This window comes from Clupea harengus, chromosome 19 (genome assembly GCF_900700415.2).
Source record: "Clupea harengus chromosome 19, Ch_v2.0.2, whole genome shotgun sequence".
In the NCBI taxonomy this organism is placed as follows: Eukaryota; Metazoa; Chordata; class Actinopteri; order Clupeiformes; family Clupeidae; genus Clupea; species Clupea harengus.
The window spans coordinates 8,279,117-8,304,230 of record NC_045170.1 but is presented as its reverse complement, the minus strand read 5'-3'; the positions used below and the strand labels follow the sequence as shown (position 1 = coordinate 8,304,230).

Here is a 25,114-nt window from a genome sequence, read left to right as displayed (position 1 = left end):
TCCTAAGTAAACTTCGAATTCTGATTGGTGTCGTACAGTTGGTTTCAAACAGATAAAAGCGATTTCGCAATTGCGTTACGTCGTATTTCCCACAGTCCTTCACGCGCTCCGTTGGTTTTGAAAATGGCGACCAGGGCACCAGGTAAAGTGTTACAGGATTTTCAAAAGTGGATATACATCGTGTTTTTTTTAAAGAAACTATTATTTGTCGTCGATTTTGTGACTTTAATATAAATTAAATACAGTGTGTTGTTGTATTGTCATAATGCGAAGCAGTTTTCTTTTCGCAGTGTCCTCTACTGTATGTCCCCTGACTTCACGTAGTTAGCGTAGCGAGCTATTAGCTAGCTGGCTAGGTGTCGTTAGCTACAGATGAGATGTGCTTACTTCAGAGATGGCTGGCCAGATTAATCAAGACTGTTACATTTATGTTTAAATCATTACAGTCATTACAGTGCGTTCGTTCCGTTAAAATTTGAGTGACATTAGCGTTATGACAAAATGAATGAAGCTCAATGCTTAGTTAGCTATCGTTAACTATATCCATGTTTTCGTAGCTAGGTAGAGGTCGCTAACGTTAGTAGCTAGGTCAGCTTGAACGTTTTGACTACATTTCAAAATATGTACCGTATTCTGATTTGACAAGTCAACATTCAGTTGGGCATAAAGAGTTTATTCTTTGTTGTTGAGTTTATTCTAGACTGATTTCTCTGCTTATACAATGGATGTTATTTGAGGTCATACGGAAGTTACTGGTCAAGGCTAACCAAATGCTCATTTGTCATTCGTGATACGCTTATTGAGCCTGCTGTGGCTGCTATGTCATCTGAAGCACCTAAAACCTACCTTTTGTAGTTGAATTGTATGTAAGCTAACAGTAAAGAATTATGATTCCGGACTTAAACATCAAGCTCTTTGTGAACAGCGACCTGAATGTGTCCTACGATTCATACCGAAATGTTATCTGCTAGTGTAGGCATTCCCTGAAGCACATCTGACCCTCATTCCCTCATTTGTTGACACTTAACATCTCTTTCTGTATTTTAACATTTATGTTGTCTTGTGTTGAATAACTTATCTTTTAAATCTGATGCTTACTCTCCCCAGCTGCTACCGGCAGGCTTCTGCTAGGGTTCCGTAAATGGTACTACAATGCTTGTGGTTTCAACAAGCTAGGTAAGTGATTCCTCACCCTTTTAAGTCAACACTTTGAACATTTTATTACAGCTCCTTACAATATATAGTCACTGTGGATACATAACATTACTTGTGTTATAACTTGTGTAGGGAATCAGATGAGAAGGCGTTTGAAGACACAATTCCTAAACTGTTTTCCCATTGCAGGTCTTATGCGAGATGACACCTTGCATGAAGATGATGATGTAAAGGAAGCCCTCCGCAGGTTGCCGGAGAACGTGTACAATGACAGAATGTTCCGCATCAAGAGGGCCCTTGACCTTTCCATGAAACAGCAGGTTCTCCCCAAGGACCATTGGACTAAATACGAGGAGGTAAGACGGCTCATGCCAAGTTAAGAACACTGATGTTGAACCAGTTCCATCAAAGGTCATGGAACATGGAGGTTTTCATTTTAATGAATGCCTACATAACCATACTTTGTGTTTGGTGGCTCTCCTATAAGGGAGCTAGAACTAGTTACAAACTTGATTTTAGTAATTGTTTAACATTTATTGATGCTCCAACCACATTTGCAGGCTATAAATCAAAAATGTATCACATTAAGAAAACATGCTCCTGTGACACATATTTTACCAAGTGAGAAGACGCTACTTCAGTCTAGTTCTAACACATTTCGGGAACCCGTCCCGTTTTGCAAAGTTGCTGAACGACCCTTGGTCAAGGACACAGAAAAAGCTTAGACTTTTCATGTCGGGGAAATCTGTGAGGCACTGTCAGGATTTGAGATATAGAGAAACTGTCAAGGATTTGAAAGTACAGCTGGCAGTACGAATCAACAGGGGGGCGTTTCACTCCAATCACTGCTTTGGCCTAACCCTTGTTCCAAGCTCTCCCAGTCACAACAACGACCTTTTGTCCCTGTCGCTCGGAGATTCCTGTTCAGGGTCTTCTGCAGAGCCACACTCTGATGAATCGCATCCATGTCCCAGCCTGGGGTCTTTCGGGATGCAAGTGAAGACCCTGAGCAGTCATTCATGGCCTTCACTGATTACATGCACTACACAACTCTGCACAACTCCTCACTGATTACATGCACTCGCAGAATACCAGCCGGTAGCACAACTCGCTGGAATTTTGCGAGTGCGCTCAGCGAGGTGGATCTTTTGCACAATCATGTGAAGAAATTGTGAATTTAGTGAAGCGAAAAGCAGTCTTAGCATAGTGTTGGTTGCCTTTTTTTGCACTAAAGCAATATCAGGCGAGGACCTCCCTATCTCTGTAATATTTAGCTGTTGCTCAAATGGCAACCTAACAAAATCGTTTTCCCAAAAAAAAATCAAACTTGACATACATTGCTCACTACGACAATGGTCTCTGACCAACAACTCACTGTGGTTGAAATGCAGTTCATTAGCTGCTTATGTTAGACAGCCACTTTTACATTTTTTTTAAAAAACTTTTTTTTAAGTAATTTAATTCTGAGCAGGTTGGGCTTCCCCTGTTGTCCACTAAGTCACAACTGGTAACGGCAAAAATAAACGGAGCGTTTCTATGAGGTGGAATGCTATTTATGCCTTTTCCGACTTTATAATAAAAGGCAGGGCTTCCAGTCATAGATCTGACATGGTTAAGTGTTACCGGCCTTACAGGCTCCCCATTCATTTTCCCCTCGGTGATATGTCTCTTTCTACAATATTTTTCCCATAACCTTGGTAGATATGAATCTGAACCCCTGGCACCTTAAGCCATTATTCGGGAAAGCACAGATAATGCGATGTAAACAAATATTTCTTCTATACAAAGTAGCGCGTTATTATTTGGGTTTAGCTACTGTTTCTTAAAATGGATTCATATCATCACATAGGCCTACCACAAGATAAAAACACCCATTCTGTTTGCAACATATGACTGTGAAACAACTAGTTAGTGAAAACATCATCTACAAATTATTGAAAAGAGATTGTATATATTTGGACACATAATTTAGACTGTGGTCATACCCAAGGATGATAAAAACTACATCAAAATGTACTTAGACTAAAAATATTGTAATGTGTGTGTGAAAATAATGTTTAAAATGCTGTGACCCAAAATCATGCCTGACTAGTCTGCTGGGGCACAGATTCACTCAGAGAGCTTAACAAAAATAAATAAGAAAATGTTTGTGCTTGCTGTAAACACTAAAAATGATAGGACTATTGAATTAACTTTGTCTGTTATTACATTTTTATCAGCACACTGATAACATGTTCTTTTGCGTGTGTGTGCATGTGATTCTTACAGGACAAGTACTACTTGGAGCCCTACCTGAAAGAGGTGATCCGGGAGAGGAAGGAGGTGGAGGAATGGGCGAAGAAGTAGAGTGAATGAGGGGGCTCTACACTGCTATGTAGTCTGGTCTCTGATTTCTTGTATTTAAAAAATAGTGTATTATGTGTACGGTGACTGTAATTATTAAAGCCTCTTTTAACTGATGGTCCAGTCAGCTTTGACATTTCCTTTCCCAATAACAAACACACAACGGTGGCTCTTTGTGGCATGCCCCTGAAATCAAGGGTGTTTTAATTCATTTGTATGATTGTATAGACACCACACTGAAGGAACTGTCGTTTAATTTTTTACATCAATATCATGATCCGAAACATTTACATATAGTGATGTACAAAGTGGTGCTAAAGCATGTACTGATGATTTTAAAAATACAAAAGAATTCACTGCTATCAGTGACCTGTAGTTTCTCAAGACTTGGCACACAATGTTGTCCAAATCTATCTACACATTTTCCATCTACAAGATTACATGTTTTTGGTACATCAGGGATAGAGCACCCAAACACTTGACTGCAGCTGCACCATCACCTTGATTCTTGATGGACACCATAGCACCATGGCAACAGGTACTGCCAGCGCTTTCCCCGATCCTACGCACACTTTCTCTGCAGCTGACTGTAGCCACACAGAAGCATAATCTTGAGGTCCATTGTTTTTCTTCTCATCTTGGCTATGTAACAGTCCGTGCATTTGTTCACATACCTATAAAAACACTCAAAATCCTTGCATCTTTTCAGGCATACCACTCCTTTTTTTTTTACTCTTCCTTCCACCTGTTACTTTTCTTCACCTCCCAAATTCTGTCCATCTCCATATCCCTCGCTCCTTAGACACACCATCATCTCTCCCCTTTTTCTCCTCCCAATTCATTCCATTAGCCTGCTCTCCCTCCTCTCCTCCACGTCTGTGACTGTGTCAATGAAATCGCCCACCACGTCTTTGAAAGCGTTCACCATGGACACCCCAAGCTCGTTGGCCGTCTCGTTGATGTCTGGGTCATACACACCCAAAAGCGGGGTGCACACCTCCACATGGCCCTTCCCAGAATGCTCCAGGATGCCCACCAACTCTGCCCGTGCCTCACTGAACTTTTCCTCGTCGTACTGCAGTAGTATGCTGTCGTCTAGAGGATAGGTGACGTCTGCAGGGTAACAATCTCGTGGCACTGGGAGCTCCACGTACCTACAGAACACAAGCAAGACAGTCAGCTGTGTGCAGATTAACCATGCCTCAATCCACAAAACTGCAATAAAGGTAGCTAGCCATAGCTTTGCTTTAATACTGTGAATAATATGTAAAGGAATACCATGAGCGTTAATGAAGGGGGAACAACACACAAAACAGTGTGGTAAGAAAATTATCTGTTTGAGTTATGTAATTTCCACCAGCGGTACCTCAGGTTAGGGAAGCGTTGGGCCAGCATGTTGAAAATCCTCCGCAGGGCAACCCAGCTCAGCGGGTTCCCCAGGATCTTAAACTCCTGTAGGCTGTCACAGGGGGCCAGAGCCTCTAGAAGCAGCTCCAGGTGTTCATCCTCCAGACCACACTCTTCCAGGCAGAGGCTGCACAGAGTGGCTGAGCAGCGATGAAGAAGTTTCCGGAAGGTGTTGGGGAAGAGGTCGCCCACCTCATGCCCGCTCAGGTCCAGGCGAACCAAGTTCTCGCTGTGTAAGCTGTTGGCCAGGTAGGCCATGTCAATCGCTGACAGAGAACAGTTGGCAAGCTCCAGACACTGCAGAGGGGTGGTCAAAGGACTGGAGGGAGGAGGGGGCAGAAAAAGTAGGAGAGAGTTTAAAGGGGAGAGTAGCTGAAAGAGTTCAAGTTCAAGTTCAAGTCTTTTATTGTCATATGCAAAGAAAAACACAGGGTCAGACTGGACACTGAAAGAGAGGCGAAGTGGAGTGTAAGAACAGACAGAAGAAAAAAAAACATAAAATCTACTACTGTTGTACTTCCAGGCAAATGTCTACCTCATTTGATTTGTGACATATTAAGAACAAGTTAACTTTGGTGTGGCACAGTGCTTGCTAAATGTGGAGCGTTTTAGTTGTTGCCAGGTTCCTGTCAGCGTCATCCAACACTCAGTCTCAGCCAACATTCTCTAAATGAAAACAAAGAACTCAAACACAACATGTCAGTCAGAACAATGGACTGTCTGGATATATGGTAGTGAAATAAGAAAACATTTCTTATAACACACACACTCTTGTGGTGGTTTTGAGGCCGTGTGTACATAAGCTGCATCTCAACAGTGTAGACAAATAATTAAACTATGCAACAATTTGACACTTTTTGAGATATGCAAATTCATTTTGATAGCATATGGTCATGTGAAGGACAGATAAACACCTGTGTCTTCCCCACTAGCCACCCAGGATATGCCCTATGTAGTTCTGTATAACGGGCTGGTACAACCTGCAAAATTGAAAAAAAAAAAAAAGCTTTCACATGCATGACATTGCCAGCTAAACTGCCAAAAGACACCAGTAAGTGTGTTGGCAAGCTTCTATCAGTGTCAGCTGGGCTATTGGTGGTGTTTGCAAGGTTTTTGCATGCTGTTTAGGGTAGTTAGCTTACTAGTTTTAGAACAGAACTCCGTATTGCTGCTTTAAGGTAAATTCAGCTCACAAATACAACCCCTGCATGTAGGGCAGCATCGTAAAGATTATCTCAAGCTATAGGCACACATAGTACCTGATCAGCCTTCGAAGGTGTCCCGTTAAAGTTGAGAAGCCCAGGTAGAGTTCACTCAGGTGTGTCAGCTTACTTAACAAATCTCCCAGAACCCCGAACTGGCCCAACTCTTCGGGTCCCATCCGCCTCACATTCAGAGCACGAGCGGGGAGCGTGAGGGATCGCAGTTCTCTGAGGTCCAGCTTGGAAAGAATTACCTCCAAGTGCGAAGCCTCCAGGTGGACATTGTGGACCACCTCCAACTTCTGAAGCCCCTCGGGCTCCGCTAGCCGCAGAAAATAAACCAGATTCTTCACGGAAATTGAGTCAGCACGCAGGGTGGTACAGCGAATCTTCAATGGACAGTGACGTCGAAGGAGCAATGCCTGCACCACCACCTCGTAGCTGCGGCCCGTGACGAACGCCTCCAGCCGAACATCCACCTCGGTGTCCAATGCCGACGGATCTGCTGTACCAGCCTGAATGGCCACCATCACCTCATAGCACATGCGGGTCAAACGCTCCGTGCGGGCCCAGCGCCCTAGTGTTTTCTCACAGTTGCACGGCTGCCGCTCCTGGTCCTGTAAACCCGTCAAATCGACAAGCCGCAGAGATTTAGCATACGTTTTTGGCGCGCTCAACACATAGTCCCGAAGCCCGGTGAACACTGCATCAAGGCATATGCGACACGTCCGTGAGGTGAGGTCCTCTTGGCAGTCACTTGTGCGTCCCAGCAGCCGTTGGAGGTTTAGTTGGGGAAGAGGCCAGGTCTGGACAAGGTCATGCAGAAACGCAGCCTCCTCTCGCAGGTAGGCGGCTTTGAAGATCAGGGGGTACAGGTTGTGGGAGAGGCTGCTGATGTTCTCATGAGCGCTTGGGCCGCAACCCACGAAACTCTCAGCCGCGAGGAAGCGCAGGCTCCTCATGGTCGAAAAGTATATGTTGTGTTGACAGTCAACAGCTCAGCAAAGAGCGTGGATGAGTGACAGGAGGTTGTGTTGTTCTGGTTTTCTTTGTTTGCTGCCGCATGTGTGCAGTCTGTGCTTTTGTCTGCCTGAGAGTCAGTGCGCCAGACCTCTGGCTAGACTTTGCTATTGCTATGTGTGTCCGTGTACTCCTACAGGGTGCCTGAGCGGGTCTGTTATTTTTAGAAGCAGCTGTCTCAGGCACTCGGCCCCGTGGGCCTTTGACAGCGAGTCTATTTGAGACTTTCACCAGCAGGTTAGTAGACAACAAACTTTTCCACTGCCCTCCGTTCCACAAAGACCTATAACACATCCTCACTTTCCTGTCCTTGATCCCGTCCGCAATGTTGCGTTGTTGCACAGCACGTTGTTACGCGTAATGAGTAGGCATGATTAAACAAGTCACATCTCAACCAAACACCTACAAACATTTTATACTCGTTCTTGCGCTCACAAGTTTAATAACACAGTCATGCACAACGTTTATTTATAACAAAAGGATTAACAGTTCCTCCACCTACACGGAACACCTAAAAGTCAGATGAACCCCTAACTTCTTAGTGCAATAATAAGCATAGCTGCAGACAAAATATTTGATAAACATTTAATAAAAAAATGTGAAGGCTTGTTTTGATACTTAATGCAGCATTTATCATTAGCTATTTGATATTTCAAACAATGAAAGCAACATTGAATATTATAAAATGATCAAAGTCTAAGAAGTAAAGTAACAGAGAAACCTATTATTATACATTAAATAGAAAGGCCTCACAAGGAACATAAATATAGAGTAGAACTATGTTTTAACTATGTTTTTACTGTAGCACTCTGAGATTCAGATGAATATAGAGTGCGCTATAAATGTAATTAATTATTATTATTATTATAGAGTTTCTCATGATAAGTGTGATTTAATATTTAGATATGCAAGTAGGGAAGCAGTCACAGTATTTGTGTAATACACCGACCAACCACTGAGGGGTGCAGCGATTCTAAAACTGAAGCTCGTGATGTAAATGCAAATGTTAAATTCACAAAGCAGGTTCCGTGGATCGATCTGAACCTCTATTACCATTTCATCAAGAACAAAAAAAACTGCATTAGGTATATAAAATATCAAAGACAACATTTTGAGATCAAGGTAGTAAGGCCAAAATTATTTATTAGATTCAAAGCAGAATGAATTAATCTTTTGACTACAAAAATGAGTCGAGTTCTCCCTCTCATGCCTGGTAGTAGTGATGGTGGTGATGATGGTGCTCATGATGATGGTGGTGCTTGTGTCTCTGGGTTACTGGCATAAAAACACCACTAGGGAGAGCTGAAGGGCTTGGTGGGACACCGTCGGGTCCAAACTGAAGTGGGTATCCATGCAAGCCCCTTAAGGGTGGTGAGGAGTCCTCTATCACCCTGTTGCCTCCTAGATGCCTGTTGTAGCTAAGCTGGGGCAGTTGTTGTTGTTGTTGTGGTGACTGACATCTGATTGGAGGATGATGGACAACATCCTTTCGGGACTTGAAGGGAGACCCTGTGCATTCTGGGGCCTGGCTGCGGCCCTTCAGAGCCCTAAGGAAGGACAGGCTGCACCCACAGAAGTCTGTCTGGCTGTGGTGTGTGGAGGGGGCACTGTGGGGGGCATTACCCTGCTTGGGTTCCGATGATGGGGAATCTACAAAGCCGCATAAAAAAAGCACGTTATGTTGTCTGGACATTGAATTAGTATTTTTTCACAATTTTACATCTTTCTTAGGATCAAATAACTCTAAATCATAATGCTTTCATTCATCTCAACTGTGCTTCTAGCAGTGGTGGGATTTAGCTTAGCACTGTCTATGATGTGTCTGCTGTCCACACATCACTTCTCAGCTTCATGATGGCGGGCATACTTCTCAGTGGCAGTAGATGTACCTGCATCAAACCTGCATATGTAGTTTTCAGTCCCAGCCAGGTCCCGGTAGGGACTCCTGCGCTTCTTGTTCTCATCCACACTCTGCTGCCTCCGCTCTGAGCTGCCGCAGCACTCATGGAACCGTCTTCTGAGAGAGACCGAGAGAAAAAATAAAAAATAAAATGCCAAATGAGTCTGAAAGACACACCAAGAAAGAATAGAAAAGATGTCAAGAGAGAAAAAGACATAGGATTCGATGACTCACAGTGTGTGAGTGTGTGAGTGTTTGTGTGTGCGGGTGCAGGGGACAATCAAGGCAAGTGAGAGTTTGTAGTGTTTGTTCGCAGACCTGCCGCAGGCTCTGTCTCTGCGACCTCCACCCTGAAGTATTTTCTCAAAAACAGGGTCTTCGTCTGCAAGTCAGAACCGTCTTAAATTGTTTAAAATGAAACCACCTAGAATTATTCTCTATATCACTTAGTGACTGCGCTGACCTTCTCGACGGTCTCGATCTGCAGGAGTGATGGACAACTTCATTTGAAGTGTTGTGCAGCGGAGAGAAGACTTTCTGACGGACATCTCCAGCACTTCATATATGGTGTGCATTAGACTGGACATGTCCTGAAACAGATGCGCATTCACACATTAGAAAATGTTAAATATTAAATAAAATACCCTCTACATACAAACTGCACTATGCATCTAAGAGTCATAGAAACCCACCAGCCAAAAGACTATCTGTGCAATTTCACATAACCACTCACTTTACAGAGAATAGCGGACAAACACACGTATACCTCCTTGGTTACTTTTCCACTGTCATCGAGAGCATACAGTTTGAAAAGCCACTCTTGCTGGTTTCCAGTTACAGACATGTTGCTTCGCATTTCCTGTTTGGATGAGATATTTTCAGTTATTCATCAAATACACCATTTAGGTAGCCTAGTATATCTAGACACAAATGCACCTAGTGTAGCTTTCTAACTTCGCCATAACCCTAGCACAAAATGAGCGGGGAGCAATAGGCAATTTCAGGTCTCAGTGTCCTGAAACCTATGTTGTGCTATGATGAGTGCACTTCAAAGTAAGTGTTAACTCAGTCTACCTTCATGAGATGCAGATGACCTTTGACCTATGCACAGAGCCCCTGTCCTCCTGTCTCAGAGCTCCTGCACCCTGAATCATTTACTATTTACTAGTAATTCAATTCAATTCAATTGTATTTATATAGCGCCAAAACAACACAATTGTCTCAAGGCGCTTTACAGAGCCCAGTGCCTGGACCCATTAAAGCAAGCACAATGGCGATACTGTAAACTAGTACTAGTATTTACCCTTAATCATACTGTCTTCTTTTATCACATTTTTACTTTTCCTTAGCTTGATCTGGTGCTAAAATCTGTGAGCGCCACACTAAATATAACCGACTGCTAAGTGGAGAAGAGGATTCAAGAGTTGAGACGCCTAAGAAATGTCTCCTGGGCCTTTGAGCGTTTCAAATGTTTACAGCTAGTATGTTTTCTTACATCAGTGTTTTTCCCCACATCTCTACATGGGTGGCCCCCCCACGTGCCATTGGTTTGAAATGGCATGTGGTTGTTAGATTCCATCTCCCTCTCTGAATGAACATAAAAACAAACATTTTCAGTGAGCACAAACATGCACTGTGTGTATTTTGGCACTACCATACATGACTTTAGCCCCTACTAGTTTCCCAAGTCTGACTCATTCTGTGCCCCGATACACACACACAGCCTCAGCCTAATACACACAAACATCCATAATCTAGGAATCCCCCCCCCCCCCCCCTTTTTCTGTCTTATTTTTTGTTTATCTATTGTTTTTTTGTTTTGTCTTTTTCTTCTTCACTGTATATACATATGTATTTGTACAGACTTTGATCTTGTCTGGGTCGTGGGAGGCGGGAGACGGGAGGGGGGAAGGGAGAGTTCTTTGTATAATTTGAATCCGTCTTATTTACTGTTTTCATTTGTTGTTTTTTCAAGAAAACAATAAAAACAAATTTAAAAAATCAAACCTCCATGTAAAAAGCTCTGATGGAGTTGGTGAGTGTCAGCAGAACATTTAATATGAAGTTAGACTGGGCATGGCTTGAGAATGCATCAGAAACAGTTTCACTAATGGCAGGGAAATAACACATTGTAGTTGTACTGATGAGAGGTCTGGGTTTTTATTTACCCTCTAATGGACAGGCATAGGCCAGAGACCGCTCTCGCTCAAACTCTCTCCCACATAATTCCTGGAGAAAGTACAATAGATAGAGAGGGAGAGTGGAGAGGAGAGAAAGCGGACAGGAGGAGTGATAATTTAATCCATTTAATTTATCCATAAGAATAGAAACAACCACAGAGAAAGCAGTGCAGGACGTTTGAATGAGCTCTTCCATAACTGAACATCTACTGTGTGAGTGTACGTCTGAGTAAGTATTTATTTGTATTTTAAGAGTCTGTCAGTACATCTGTGTGTCTTGGCTACAGCTCTGCAAGTGCTTCAACATCCAACCCAACCTCCAAGCCCATTCCAGAAATGAGAAACAGCATCTCAGAGATACATCATCTAATGTGAGATATTGGACACATGTGCATACACACTTACATCAAATAAATCATAAACACGTACCTTTTCACAAACACATTCCCTCTATCTACGGTGCAGCTTAATTCACAAACACATGACGCGCACACACTCACACAAAAACCCCTCCCACCCAGAGGAAGCAATCCCCCTATTTCGGGCCCTAGAGGAAGAAAAAAAAATAATTCATTCTTTACACTCCTGTGGTCTCCATCTCTCGCAACTGTTTCCAGACGCTTGTCTCTAATGCCTTATCCAAGGGAAGTGGGTAAATAATACAAAACAAGTATTTGCCCTTGTACCTCAAAAGATGTCCAGCTACAAACCACTTCATATCTGCTCTAATGCCTTTGTAATATGTCTCTCAGTGTGCTACAGTGGAGGAGACCCAGCACACACACACTCATAAGAGGTCCTTTATTTCCTCAGAAGATTCTGTGCTTGAATTTCACTATCAAGACCACAAATATCTGTGAAGTTTCTGTATGTGTGTGTGTGTGTGTGTGTGTTACAGAGAACCTGACTACAGTGACTAGTGAATCTCAGTGACTATATTTGTGAACAGTTATGTACTAAATGTACACAATGAGAATGTATGAGTCAATGGTGTCTTTGTTCCCGTGTCTGTCTGTGATGAAGTAAAGCCCATAAAATATGAAGGTGGCCCATTCCCATCCCTATGCTCAGAGACACGCACCCAGATCGAGGTTTGACTGCCAGGCTTGACATCACTCTGGGCTGTTAAATAGAATCCAATAAATCACACAGCACTATAAAACAATCTCACCCACAGTGTCCTTACCGAGGCCAGATGTGGGCAGAGTATAGTTGGCACAGATACATGCTGGCATGTGTGCAGACACACACACACACGCTAAAGAAAATCTAGTTTAATGAGAATAAAATCCCATTGGATGGATGCGTGCATGCCTGTGTCTGTGTGTGTGATTATAGATTCTTTATTATGATTTGTTTCTCACATACTCATATACACACATAAAACAGAGGTGTTTTAAGAGGGCTTAAGTGTCCAGGGTCAAAGGAGGCTTTTCCTGTTGAAAATTGGAAAATCTTACCACAAACACACGCACATGCACACACTCACACACACCTTGTGCTCCCAAGAAGCATGGGTAAACCCTAGAACAGTGATGGATGGGCTTTGGTCTTCTTGACCCCTGTTACAAAGAGCTACAAATTGGTCTTACATCATCATTGTCATAAAATATCAGGCCAGGAGAGGTGAGTGAATTCATTCCATTTTATAGTTGGCTTACTTCATGCTGTTGTATATTTACATGGAGTATATGTTTATTACAAAAACCTGTCTACACACCTAATCAGATCTCAATGGAAAAGGATCTGATCAGTTAATGAAATACCTGTCTCATGTTATTTTGCTTTCTCTTTCTCTCTTTCTCTAGCTCTGCCATCACTTTTATAGTTCTCTCTAACTGGCCGTAAACCATTATCTTCCCTCTCTCCAACATGCCTCATACAAAGATTTGTTAAAGCATAACACTACATAATGCTGCATAACACTACATAATGCTGCACAATACTACATAATGCTGCATAACACTACATAATGCTGCATAACACTACATAATGACCATTGCAATATCTTGTGGGTCCGTATGGGTACAAAAAAGAAGTACTCAAAGTGAAGGCTCTTAGCAATGGCTTGTTTATGAGTGCATGTGTGTGTGCATGGGAGGGAAAGAATGTGAGAGAGAGGGGGACAGAAAACATGGGACAGAAAATGAAGAATATTGTAACCAAAATTATAAACATCTTACCACCAACAATAGTTAAACTCACAAATATTCCCATACTCTCTCGTTCTGTATCACACACAAACACACAGCTAACAGATGTCTGTGTTTATCTCAAAAGAATCATTAATAAGGGAATGGTGGGGAATTGGTGTTTTTAAAGCGCATCTGGTGCGGATGTGCGCATCTGTCCATTAGAGAGCGACACAGAGACACAGATAATAGTGACGGCCTATGTATGCGAGGTACACAGAAAAGAAAGAGAGACTTCAGATTCGTACAGCATTGATGTATACAGTATGTGAGATATTCAAGCAATTACCCACAGGTGTTATACCTGGACCACTACAATAACTTAGCTGACCAATGACTATGTTTTGGTTCATTAGAGATGAAACTTCACAAGGGATTCTCCTCTAGACACTAGAGTGAAATAGGACTGCAAGGTTACACTTCCTTATTAACCAGACAATATATTCATGAAAAAACATTACTCTCTCTCGCTCCTCATCCCTCTTCTCTAGACCTCTACAACAGTATCTCCCAGGAAGCCACAATGCTTTTACAACACTCCTGCCACTCTCCAACAAACCACTCATCCTGCTGTTATCCCCGTTTTCCCTGTATTCTTGCTCTGGACCCCTTTCCTTTCATGCTCTGTGAGGTAAACAGGAGCAGATGTGAATACAGTAAGCAAACACTTCTTCAAATGATGCCTGTTCAGTATTCAAAACCGCAACAATTGCAAATGCTTAAAGAATACCAAACAAACCTTGGAGGGTTATAGAAACAATTAATTATTGAGAAAGTGTTATGGACACGGGCCAATGATAATAATAGATATGGCAATGGATATACAGTACATTTATCAGTACAAATGTTTTGATTTCTTTCCCAAAGGCACAGTTAGCCAAGATTTTTTTTTAATGCAAATGAACGTCAGTTACTGCAGGAGATAAACGTAAAGTACCGTTGCAGACGCCGATACATGCCACACTGGGTTACTGAATTAACTTTTCCTTTCACGTGTACGATCCGATTAATTCCCAACACCCTACCTGCTTGCGTTTCGTGCGGCTCTGATGGAGATTCACATATCCTGCCGTCTCCCGACAGATGGAGACACGTGCGGTATAAGCACCACCTAATGTAAAATAGGGGAATCAATATGGAGTTTAAGGGAAAACTTCTTAAAACTAGTCAGTTTTGTTACTTACCCTCTGGATTTCCTCTAGGCTTATAAGCTGAAGGTATCCATAAAAGATAAAGAATGTATGGACATTAAGTGATAAGCCTACTACAAGACAACATTATTCTAATTTTTTTTTAAGAATAGCCATGCATTACCATGTTTTGACTGTAATTTCCCCATTTCGATGCGATTCAGATCTATTCCAGATCACTTTCAAACTAAAGAGGAGCATTCCTTGCATGCAGAATGGGAATTTAGGAATCAGTGAATTTGAAAGGACGACCAACAGCCTCGTAGACAAAATCGGCGAGGGGCGGCAGCAGCAGGTTTGCCAAAATCTTTCAGCTGCAATAGACCTATACGCAACATCGGAATCGCCGCCTCTACACAACGATATGGCGCCTGAACAGTGCCCCCTGGTGACCATAGACGTATTATCATTGGAGAGACCTGTACCATTTCCTCTTCTCATAAAAGCACCGTTTGTGAATGCTTTACTCCAGCTATTCCAATTTTGAGGCAAACTAGTAGATTAACTCCAACTCCATGGAAACTACATCAACTCCCCCTTTAAAACTGCTACTGTTGAAATCAAGCATTAAGAGCTGTTGCTATTCAATTCAGCAGAGAATATGTGTTCAATGTCAGAGCATTAGTGAAACAAGTACCTTTTGATGAAAAACATTTGTAGATAATTAAAGTAACAAAAAAGGACAAGACACCCACTACATTTATTTTGTTTCACAAAACAACAAATGAGCAGAAAGTGACTCCATATGTTCTACCTATTTTTTTTAAAAAGAGTCCAGTATGAAAGTCAGTGTTTTAAAAGATGCCAATGGGACAAGTCTGTACAGCACCATGTCTTCAGGTTTATGATGGCACCTCTCAATCTTCAGAAATACTGATCCCAATGTTAAGTCATTTAATGTCACTCTGTAAAAAGCGTATAAATAATACTGTGAACAGATGACACAGTACTTTGTTGTCCAGTACCTTCCTTAGTTCTGGTCAGTGATAGACCCTTATATGCAAATGTGCGTCCTTTGCATGATCACAAAAAAAGGCTAGTTGCCGCCACCAATTGTTTCCTTGACTGCAACAGTAGGGGTAGGTCCAATGTGTGTCCAAATGTAGCCCTTCTCGGGACGTATAGGCATGGTTGGAAAGGGACTGCTCTTTGACTTGAAGTACTCTGAAGGTGCATGGCACACAAACTCAAGGTACTCCATCTTCCTTGGCAAATCTTCTTCTGGGCCTACAGAGGAAGAATTAATAAATGTCGTTAATAATGGCAGATGATCTTCATCGGAGACAACTGCAATGATGGAAGTAGCAATAATACTACAAGCACGTACCAATGATGTATGTGCCTGGGTCAAAGTGATCTCTTGGACTGGCCTGTGTCGGAATCAGCCAGGTCAATGCAGCGCTCTTTTCACAATACTGGTCCTGAATGAACCCACGGATCTGGGCGAAATATGGCTTTCCATCATCTTCGTCTAAGACTTTGATTACGTCCCCTGTTTGATAGTACACCCCCTACAAAGATGGAATGAATCTGTCAGTTAATTGGACACACACATGTTTTGTAGCTTGGTTGCCGAGAGATTTAACTTACCTTGTAAAACATAGATTCTGATGTAATGATTGTTGAAACTGACTCCGGAGCTTTGATTGGCTAAAAAAACAATAATAAAAAAAGAAATAAAAAAAAACACACACACACACACACACAGAGATCAATAAAAGCCTACCACCGTAAATCGCCAGAGAAAACGTTACACCGTGTGACATACTACTTACATTTTTCAGTTTGAAGATATGTCTTCTGCCTTTTCCTTTAGTCGAGACCTTCTTCTCAGAAACTGGCGCTTTGTACTTTGTGCTTCTCAATCGTGCTGATCTTCTGTGGATCTCCTGCTTGGACTGCGTCCAAGATGGAAAATGGTAGAAATTGATATACTATAATGTCAAGGTTTAAACAAAAGTATTTGTAACGTCGACACAATTGGTTTCAACAATTTATCATTAACTTTACCGACTCTTTAACAGCGTTTTCCTATTAGTATTGACGACCGTATACCTGTTTTCCTCCGCCATTATTTTGTTGTACGTTGGAGGATGCTGACGGTCCGGAGGGTCCACCGCTTGTGCTCTTCACTGTGCAGTTATTGCACAGAATTTCCCCCTGGTTTCCTTTCTTCCACATAGAAGACGAATTTGTTTTGCATACCGCACAACATGGCTTCAACCCCAGCGGCATTATGTCTTGGAATGTTAGGGTACTTTGGGCAATGTAAGGTCGATAACCAGCAGGCTAATTTATGAAACTAAACTCCCATGGAACTGTTTTTCTCTGGTTGGCCAGTCAAGCAACTTAGCTTGCTAGCTAACGTGAGCTATTCATGAAAATTGCTTCCTAAGACCTTTTCTACATAAAAAGAAAGTAATCGGTTTACCGTAACATTAGTAGAAGTTTGACACCTTCGGTGATGACTGTCGATAATGACAATCCTTTTCAACAAACAGAAGTTTCCCTGGGCGCCTTTTTCATAGTTAATTTCCTTGCTAGCTAGCCAAATTCCTGTTGAATGGTTGTTGCATCCTATATGAAAAACGAAAACTTCCGGTGTCAATAACCCACAATGCAGCACTGGCGTTGAAGTGGTGTTTATCTTGCGCCATTTTGGAAAGGTCTAGACCTTTTCCGAAGTCGCCCATCCACGGTATAGACATATGAACGCTAACCATCACTTTTGGTTCTGAACACACCTGCCACCAGCTCCTGTGTAAGCTCTTTAGTGCTGTTGGCCTATTTCAAAATATTCCTCGTTGGTCATGGGAGAAGCTCTTCTCTCACTATCTGAAGATTGCTGATATACTTTTGATAACATTCCCCTTCAAACCAATTCTGTGGAAGTCACCATGATGGTGTATCCGTTCCTAAATGTGGTAATTCATTACAAAACAATTATCGTCCAGATATGACTTAAATATTAATTGTGGGTAAAAATGGTTAACACATACAGTCTCTGTTCAGATATAACGGAAAACGCAATTCAAAAACATTTCTCTATGACTTAAAGTTATATCTATTTACCATTTGCAGTACCCTACTGACTAGCCAGAAGTCCTGCCAGAGTCCACGAGTGTGCATTGTTATTTGTTAAGGTTAATTTGCTGCCACAACATTCAGTTCACAGCACAGTGTTACATTGTACCTTATTTCTGCAGTCACTCAATGGTAGAAGACTGCCAAGAGAAGCAGGTAGCCTGCACATTAAGGTCATTTTTGCAGTTATTTGGTTACACAAATTCTGATGTGCAGATGTGTAGACTGTATGAATTACTAATGCCATGAGATTCTATTTTAGCCTTGCACTTGCTACACACCACGATTCCAGCTGATTCCACGATTCCAGCTGCTGGAGGAGCAGCGTGAAGAGGCCTTCAAGACAATAGCTGGCCCACAAGCGGAGATAGTAAAACTGCAGAAGAATCCCTTCTTTCTTGAACAATTTCAAGGTGATGGTAGAGGTTTTACACAGGAGTGATAGATTACTCTACTTTGCTGGCTTTGCAACTCACTGCTGAAAAAAAGTAGGATGGAGTTAACATAAGAGAATCAATCAATCAATGTATTTGATCAAGAGGGACAGTGTACATTCATGAACATTAAAATGTAAATGCACCCAATTATAGCCAAAAGGCTCATTTCCATTGGCAGTCCCCCTGCCAGAGTAAAAAAAACGTATATATACACAACATAACATTGACATTTGACAATATATCAAAAATAAAATAAAATCCCAATACACAAGCTCCACTTAGTCCTTAACCATGTGTAGAAGGGAAAGAACAATGGGTATACAAACAAGTGAATAAAACAATCATCAAAGCCAAAATAAACCATTTGGATAAATCTATTCCTATGTCAAGTAGTCTGGGTCAGTAAGGCCTAATTAGTAATAAAGAGGCCAAAAGACTCAATGGACATTTTTTTATGAAAATAGATCACAAAGACACAAAAACAGTCCAGCAGGAATCTTGAAACAGCAAAAAAAAAAAAATGCAAGGTACACAGACTACACAGTAGTCAAAAACAGTCAGAGGTAACGAGAGGCAGACAAAAACCGGTCAAGGTAACCAGGAGCTTGACAGAAAACTCGTGTGGTAAAAGCAGGCCTAAGTTGGTAACAAAGGGCAAGAGACCCAGGCAGAAGGGTTAGACAAACTTCACAGACCTAGGATACAGGCTTGGGTCAAAACAGCAGAAATAGTAACAGGCTTCACAACAAAACGGCAAAAAGTGAAATAATCTGGCAAAGTGGGACGGTCCTGGCATGGCTTAAAAGCTGTGGTTGATGAGGTGAGTGGTAGCAGGTGTGCAGGAACAGGCACTGGTGATAGGTCACCTTCCTTGTCAGTCAGCCAGGATCCAGGGTAGGACAAGGAAGTGGAAGTACTGGGCCGAAATGTGACAAGTGTTGTTTCCCATTCATTTATTGTAGTCATGTCATTTTTTAATAAAAAAATGATTAAGGCTTAACTGCAATAATGATCAATATTATCTAGCAAGGCTATTCCCACCAGAGCCTACAGTGGCTAATACAAACAAAGAACCATGATATAAAAATGAATAAAGTTGACCCACAATGTCGTAAATCTTACATTTTATTATACACAATCAAATGATTAGGGAGTCTTCCACAATAAATAACTTCACACAAAGAATTCACATTCATCTGTTCAATTAACACAAGATGTATCTTTGCAATCAGCTGGTTAACCTTAATATGATTTCTCATGTTCTTAGGGTGAACAACATATCACTGCTCTGTTGTTTTGTTCTCTCAAGCACTGTATTTAAAGAGTAAGTAAGGCCGGGGATCCAGGGGAAAGGATTAAGATTTCTTAGAGACTTAATTGCACTCTGAACATAGGGTAGGCCTACTGTAGGCTCCTGACACAGGCAAGGAATCTAAAGAACATATTATAACAACATATCCTGCTGCTATCTGAAAATGATGCTATACAGTACCAGTCAAAAGTTTGGACACACTTTCTCATTTTTTGAGAAGTTTTTTCTTTACTTTTATTATTTTCTACATGGTAGATAACACTTTTTTGTTTAGAACATCATTCCATATGTGTTCTTTCGTAGTTAAAATGTCTTCAGTATTAATCTACAATGTAGAACATAATAAAAGTAAAGAAAACACTTCTCAAAAAAATTCAAGGTGTGTCCAAACTTTTGACTGGTACTGTACGTGTTGATTTTAGCTACGAGTTTTAGCTAAGAGTACAAACATATGCAGTCCAACTCTTGAGCTACATAGCACCATTCCCAAGCAGACATGCTAACCTAGGTGACAGGAACCATTAAGACCTGCACAATGGGTGAGCATTGAGTAGAACGACCGGAACAGCATTAAATTGATTGGGGGAACAGTTTTGCATTGCTCTCTGTCGTTATTAAGAGCATGGCTTAGTGGTCTCAGTCCTCTTCATTGTAGCCCACCAACTTGGCACTAAAGTCCCAAAGCCTCATGGCGGCTAGATCATCCTTCCCCTCAGGAGCCGGCTCCTTCAGCTTGCAGTCACTACACAAAAAGAGGCATGCCACAGCTTAACACATGGCCCAGAAAGAGTAGTTCATGTATCAAACCTCGCAAGTTTACGCAAATGTACTCAAAAACTGGTGTGGTGTGATAATACGATACACAGCATTATGCAGTGGTTTTAAGTCTGGTCATGCAAACATTGTAATAAGTACTCAATGTAAGGTATATACATGTTTAATAGAACTATTTTAGAGTCTGAAGTTACTTTTTAAAGCATTGCTCCCCAACATTGACATTAATACATACATTCCATTCTACTCATATTCGTAACATTCACACCGTCTCATCCTCTAGCCATACACAGACTCACGGATGACGTCAACCAATTCAAAGTGAATTGGGATCCATCAACTTTGAGCTAGCCGTCAGTGGCTCTGATACCTGAAGTAGCAGCCGGTGTGCATCTCCAGGCCCTCAGTGACAGCACAGTATATGGTGGTCTGTGCGCCTTGTTTGGGGGTCTTCATCAGAAGCAAGGCAGGTGCCCGTAGCAGGGCACTCAGAAGAGGGTATCGTGTCTCCACGTAGCGCCCCAGCTCTGTCCGGATAACCCCGGGGTGCAGAGCAAACGCAGACACCCCATAGGCTGCAATGGCAGAAGAGAACGTAATTTGTCACCTGTGATACACTAGCCCTGCTCTCTGTGAGTGGACAAATGGGTAAGTGTGGGGCTGAATTAGCACTGTTGGTGCTGGAGCCGCTAGTCAATAGCAACTGTATTTTATGCATGTAAGCCTCACAACCTAAAATATCAATTATCACACATTTATGCTGTCAAGATGGAGATGATGGAGCAGGGAAACCCTTACCTCGTGTTCTGCGTGCAAGTTCTCTAGAGAATAATAGGTTGGCTAGCTTGCTCTGTCTGTAACTCACTAGGGAGTCATATGGGGTCTTGTTGTAGAAGAGGTCCTCAAAGTTGATCTTTCCTAAAAGCAACAGATTGCAAGAAGAATTTGGGGCATCAATGTTATATTGCTGGCATTTGTTGTTTCTGAGATTTCATGACAATATAGTGTTGCCTATACAATTATCTTCTGCATATATCTCGAGCAGTGGTACTCAAAATTAGCCAGTTAAGAAAAAAACAGCAAGACTTGTGTGTGTATATGTGTGGGAGAGGGGCTAGTCCTTGTAGTTTTCAAACATTCCAAAGAGGACTTATGAGGTAGGAAATGGTAATTCATGCTCACAAAGCCTCAATAACACAATTTGTTAAGATAAAATATCACTAAACAAAAGTTTTTTTTTGGTCACCTTTGTGTTATATTCGGCACCTTTAAAGGTTAAGTAACAAATATATCTTTAAAATATAAATGATTTCTGTATAGGCATGCTAAAACATTTGAGGCTGTGATTTTTTACTTCTTACCCCCCACATGAGCAATGCTAGATACATTGACAACTCGACTAGGTGCAGAGCTTTTTAGCATGTCCAGCAGCAGCATGGTGAGGAGGAAGTGTGCTAAGTGATTGACGCCTAGCTGAGTCTCAAATCCATCCTCCGTCAGGCTCCTGGGGCACATCATTACACCTGTTGAAGCACCAACCAGAGAGGAGATAAAATCATGCTTTGATCAAGTAGAGAGAAGACACCAGCAAGACTGTTCTTTTAAAATCAGAAAAGATGTCACGTGAGAAATGTCATGTCACAAACATGAGTAAGAAGGCAAAGTTCCTTCAAATACAAAATACTAAACTACAACATTGAACTAGTTGGCTAAGAACATGGATGAAGCTATGAAACTATGGCAACCTTCCTCCCGCAGAATTTGTGACTGCCCAACTCTGCTCACCACCTACACCGAACCAGCTTAATAATTCTATGTTATCATCTACAATTACAACATAATTGGGGGATTTCCAAAATCATATCACCACCGCACTGCCATAGGCCATCTCACCAGCGTTGTTGATGAGGATGTCGAGCCGGTCCTCCGTGGCACTGAGTTTGCTTGCGAACTCCCGCACAGAGGCGAGCGATGACAGATCCAGCTGTCGCACCACCACGTTCCCATTCCCCGTTGACCGTCGGACCTCTGATGCAGCTTTCTCACCTCGTCTCATGTCTCGGCAAGCCATCACCACACGTGCTCCTATAGTCAAGCACATACAGACAGTTGCAAACCTACATATGGTACACACACACACACACACAAAGACATATTTATACATACATTTTGGAGCGTAAGAAGTAGATCACAGTATAATGTGCAATCACAGTAAAGTGAGTGCACGCTAGGTGGAAAAGCCATTACCTCTTAGTGCCAAATCTCGGGCGGTCTCCTTTCCAATCCCAGTGTTGGCTCCAGTGATCACCACTGTTTTTCCATCGAGACGTATTCGACTCCGGCAAACTCCACCTGCAATCCACTTCCTCAGGAGTACCAGACCTGTGTCAAATAGTATCAGACCTTTTTGTCAGACATGTGCCTAACAACCAGGAGAACTAGAAGCACAGAGGACTGTCCATTAGCCATACAAAAATCAGTGAACTCCTTGATTAAAACATACTATATTACCTGGTTACAAATCCTTAATTACAGGTTTAATTGTGGTTTAACTTGACAAAAGTCGTGTACAGTTTGGGTGAGTATTGATGTGTATTTGAAGAGCCATCCTGACAGAAATGCATCTCATTATCTGGGACACAATACGTTTACACCATGGACTGAATATAGATATACAGTATATCACATATACAACGGTTGACACAATGAGTAATGTGTCCAAAAACACCGGAACATCCATTTCATCCGAACCATTTCACCATAGCCTTCAACCTGAATTTTTATTAAAATAAATGTAATTACCTAGATTTTGAACACTTTTAAAAGGTTTCAGACTTGAAAGTATAAAACATTAATCTAGTGATGTTGGCTTGTGTCTCACAGTGTGTCTTTAAATCAGCTGGGCACACAGGCTGAGCAAATTTCACATTTAACAAGCAGCGAGTTGCCTGAATACTTAAAGCCTGATTTTATCCTGATTAAGACGCCATAATCTTGTAACATTTCTTAGCTCACGCCGTCAAGATATGCAGTGGAACAAAACCAATTTCAGTCTTTTGATTTAGTTGCCAATGAAAAGGAATTTAAGTGTAAGATATTTTCATGTTTATCCTATTTAAAAGATTTTCAAAATAGACACTTCACAGACTTCCTGGCACGTAGATTAAATGCTATTGCATAGCAGGCTACATTCCTCGTCGTACAGATTATAGGTGAAGTGCTGAATGAAACGAGGCTGTGTGGTTCTATACAAGTTTCAAATAATTGTATTCGATTACCAGTCAAGCTTTTCGGCAGTAGTCTACCCGAGTGCCACAACTGAACAGTTCAACGGTAGTAGTTGCGCTGTCATTCAGAAATGGGCTTAATTTACTTACTGATGGCTGTCACAGCAGTAGCTACACCATACTTTGCAAGCGGATTTGTTCTCAACTCTTTCCATACTTCACGGGCTGGCACAGACATACTCATAACGTCCGGTCGGAGGAACTTTCCCGTCCCCCTCTTCTCACCAACAGCAATAAATCTTAGTGTCTTGATTTGTTTTTGATAATCGCAAAGGCAACAACGGGCTGACGTGCTTGTGTATTCTGGGAACGTGGTGGCATTTAAGGTTTTATAACCGGATTAGTCTAGGATCTACTCTCAAGACTGACCAGTGGTTTGTGTGTGTGCAAGAAAGGGAGAGAAAAATCTGATCATATTATTGTTGATAATCATTGGCTAGGCTACTTATTGAGCAAATTCCAAAAGACAAAAAATAAATATATAGGCGAGACGACGTAGCATAAAGGGCACTAGATGTTTCTGCATATAACTGATCTGTCAATAAGTCAATGGCACTAAACAACTACAGTAATTAACATCATAACATAACATTCCGGAGACATGGGCTGGGAGTTTATTTGACTTCTGTCTGTAATGAGAGTAGGCATATGCGTTCATGCGTTGTTCGTATAGGGATAAACAACGACATTTATTTAACGAGATTTATCTAGGAAAATCCACAAAATGTCACCTATAAGTGGCAAACGATCCTGCACTCAGATGAAAATGGCGTTTGAATATCCCCATTGAGCAGATCAGATTAGTTAAAATAATGGTTTTAAATAAAGACATATTTTTGCTTGACTATCTGATATGAAATAATTTGACGAGTCAGACAATAAGTATACATTTTACTGTATTTTATTTTTCTGTAATTTGTAATGATATTTTCCTCCATATACTACTCTTAAACCTGTCATTAAGATAATGTGTGACACATCAGGTTTTGCTTTTGACATTTGTGTGTCTCTCACTCGCTCCATTGAAGAATCAAAACAAAGATGTTGAAGAAGCCTTTTAAAGTAACACTATGCAACAATTCTGACACTTTTTGAGCTATAGTTTTATAGGTTTTGGTACCACCCTCAAATTAATTTTGATATTATATGGTCATGTAAAGGACAGATAAACACCTGTGTCTTTCCCACTAGCCATCCAGGATATGCACTATGTAGTTATGTGTTCTAGGCTGGAACATCCAGCAAAAATGGAAGAAAAGCTTTCACAGCATGACATTGCCAGCTATACTGCCAAAAGACACCAGTTAGTGTGTTGGCAAGCTTCTATCCGTGCCAACTGGGCTATTAAAGGTGTTTACAAGGTTTTTGCATGTGTTTTAGGTAGTTAGCGTGCTAGTTTTGGAACAGAACTACATATTGCTGCTTTAAACGTGTTTAAATGAGACTGGCTTCAGCTTCAAAGAAAGGCCTATTTTCCGGAGTGGAAGACGAAAATACTAGGCTCCACATGGGATATAAATAGTGTAGCCTACATCCTTTTAGTTATTAATCCATGCACTGATAAATATCGTTTTCTGATTTTATCCTATATTACAGAGAGTTAGTTGATCGTGGAAACTGGTTATCATGCA

At 41.5% G+C, this 25,114-nt stretch overlaps 5 protein-coding genes across 10 annotated transcripts; 1 reads left to right on the top strand and 4 right to left on the bottom strand.

Moving 5' to 3' along the window:
• Positions 1–39: 39 nt before the first annotated feature.
• On the top strand, positions 40–3,615 carry LOC105905342 (cytochrome b-c1 complex subunit 7). Its single transcript, XM_012833345.3, has 4 exons — positions 40–142; positions 1,108–1,176; positions 1,345–1,511; positions 3,424–3,615. Exons 1-4 carry the CDS (start codon positions 124–126, stop codon positions 3,499–3,501), a joined length of 333 nt encoding a protein of 110 aa, XP_012688799.1. The 5' UTR covers positions 40–123; the 3' UTR covers positions 3,502–3,615.
• Positions 3,616–4,048: 433 nt separating this feature from the next.
• lrrc14b (leucine rich repeat containing 14B) lies at positions 4,049–8,154 on the bottom strand. 2 transcript variants are annotated; one of them, XM_031586148.2, is made up of 4 exons: positions 6,165–8,154; positions 4,865–5,224; positions 4,319–4,652; positions 4,049–4,282 (listed from the first exon to the last, which is right to left on the bottom strand). In XM_031586148.2, the coding sequence occupies exons 1-3, from the start codon at positions 7,067–7,069 to the stop codon at positions 4,337–4,339; spliced, it is 1,581 nt and encodes a 526-aa protein (XP_031442008.1). In that variant the 5' UTR covers positions 7,070–8,154; the 3' UTR covers positions 4,049–4,282; positions 4,319–4,336. The 2 variants fall into 2 exon arrangements, with proteins under 2 accessions (XP_031442008.1, XP_031442007.1); XM_031586147.2 differs by having other exon boundaries at positions 4,049–4,652.
• A 99-nt stretch (positions 8,155–8,253) lies between these two features.
• LOC105905322 (protein naked cuticle homolog 2) lies at positions 8,254–15,175 on the bottom strand. Of its 4 annotated transcripts, none has more exons than XM_031586152.2 (10): positions 14,714–15,175; positions 14,584–14,610; positions 14,425–14,510; positions 11,196–11,256; positions 10,523–10,614; positions 9,794–9,886; positions 9,491–9,617; positions 9,346–9,409; positions 9,017–9,144; positions 8,254–8,777 (listed from the first exon to the last, which is right to left on the bottom strand). In XM_031586152.2, exons 1-10 carry the CDS (start codon positions 14,736–14,738, stop codon positions 8,332–8,334), a joined length of 1,149 nt encoding a protein of 382 aa, XP_031442012.1. In that variant the 5' UTR covers positions 14,739–15,175; the 3' UTR covers positions 8,254–8,331. The 4 variants fall into 4 exon arrangements, with proteins under 4 accessions (XP_031442012.1, XP_031442013.1, XP_031442014.1 ...); XM_031586153.2 differs by having other exon boundaries at positions 9,017–9,141; XM_031586154.2 differs by lacking the exon at positions 14,425–14,510.
• A 95-nt stretch (positions 15,176–15,270) lies between these two features.
• Positions 15,271–17,169, bottom strand: gatad1 (GATA zinc finger domain containing 1). The gene is made up of 5 exons (XM_012833341.3): positions 16,645–17,169; positions 16,365–16,487; positions 16,180–16,239; positions 15,917–16,100; positions 15,271–15,816 (listed from the first exon to the last, which is right to left on the bottom strand). The coding sequence occupies exons 1-5, from the start codon at positions 16,822–16,824 to the stop codon at positions 15,626–15,628; spliced, it is 738 nt and encodes a 245-aa protein (XP_012688795.1). The 5' UTR covers positions 16,825–17,169; the 3' UTR covers positions 15,271–15,625.
• A 2,593-nt stretch (positions 17,170–19,762) lies between these two features.
• On the bottom strand, positions 19,763–23,816 carry zgc:153441 (retinol-DH_like_SDR_c domain-containing protein). Of its 2 annotated transcripts, none has more exons than XM_031585893.2 (7): positions 23,574–23,816; positions 22,444–22,578; positions 22,090–22,313; positions 21,558–21,719; positions 20,995–21,114; positions 20,567–20,771; positions 19,763–20,164 (listed from the first exon to the last, which is right to left on the bottom strand). In XM_031585893.2, exons 1-7 carry the CDS (start codon positions 23,636–23,638, stop codon positions 20,059–20,061), a joined length of 1,017 nt encoding a protein of 338 aa, XP_031441753.1. In that variant the 5' UTR covers positions 23,639–23,816; the 3' UTR covers positions 19,763–20,058. The 2 variants fall into 2 exon arrangements, with proteins under 2 accessions (XP_031441753.1, XP_012688793.1); XM_012833339.3 differs by having other exon boundaries at positions 19,764–20,164; positions 22,090–22,281; positions 23,574–23,815.
• Positions 23,817–25,114: the final 1,298 nt, after the last annotated feature.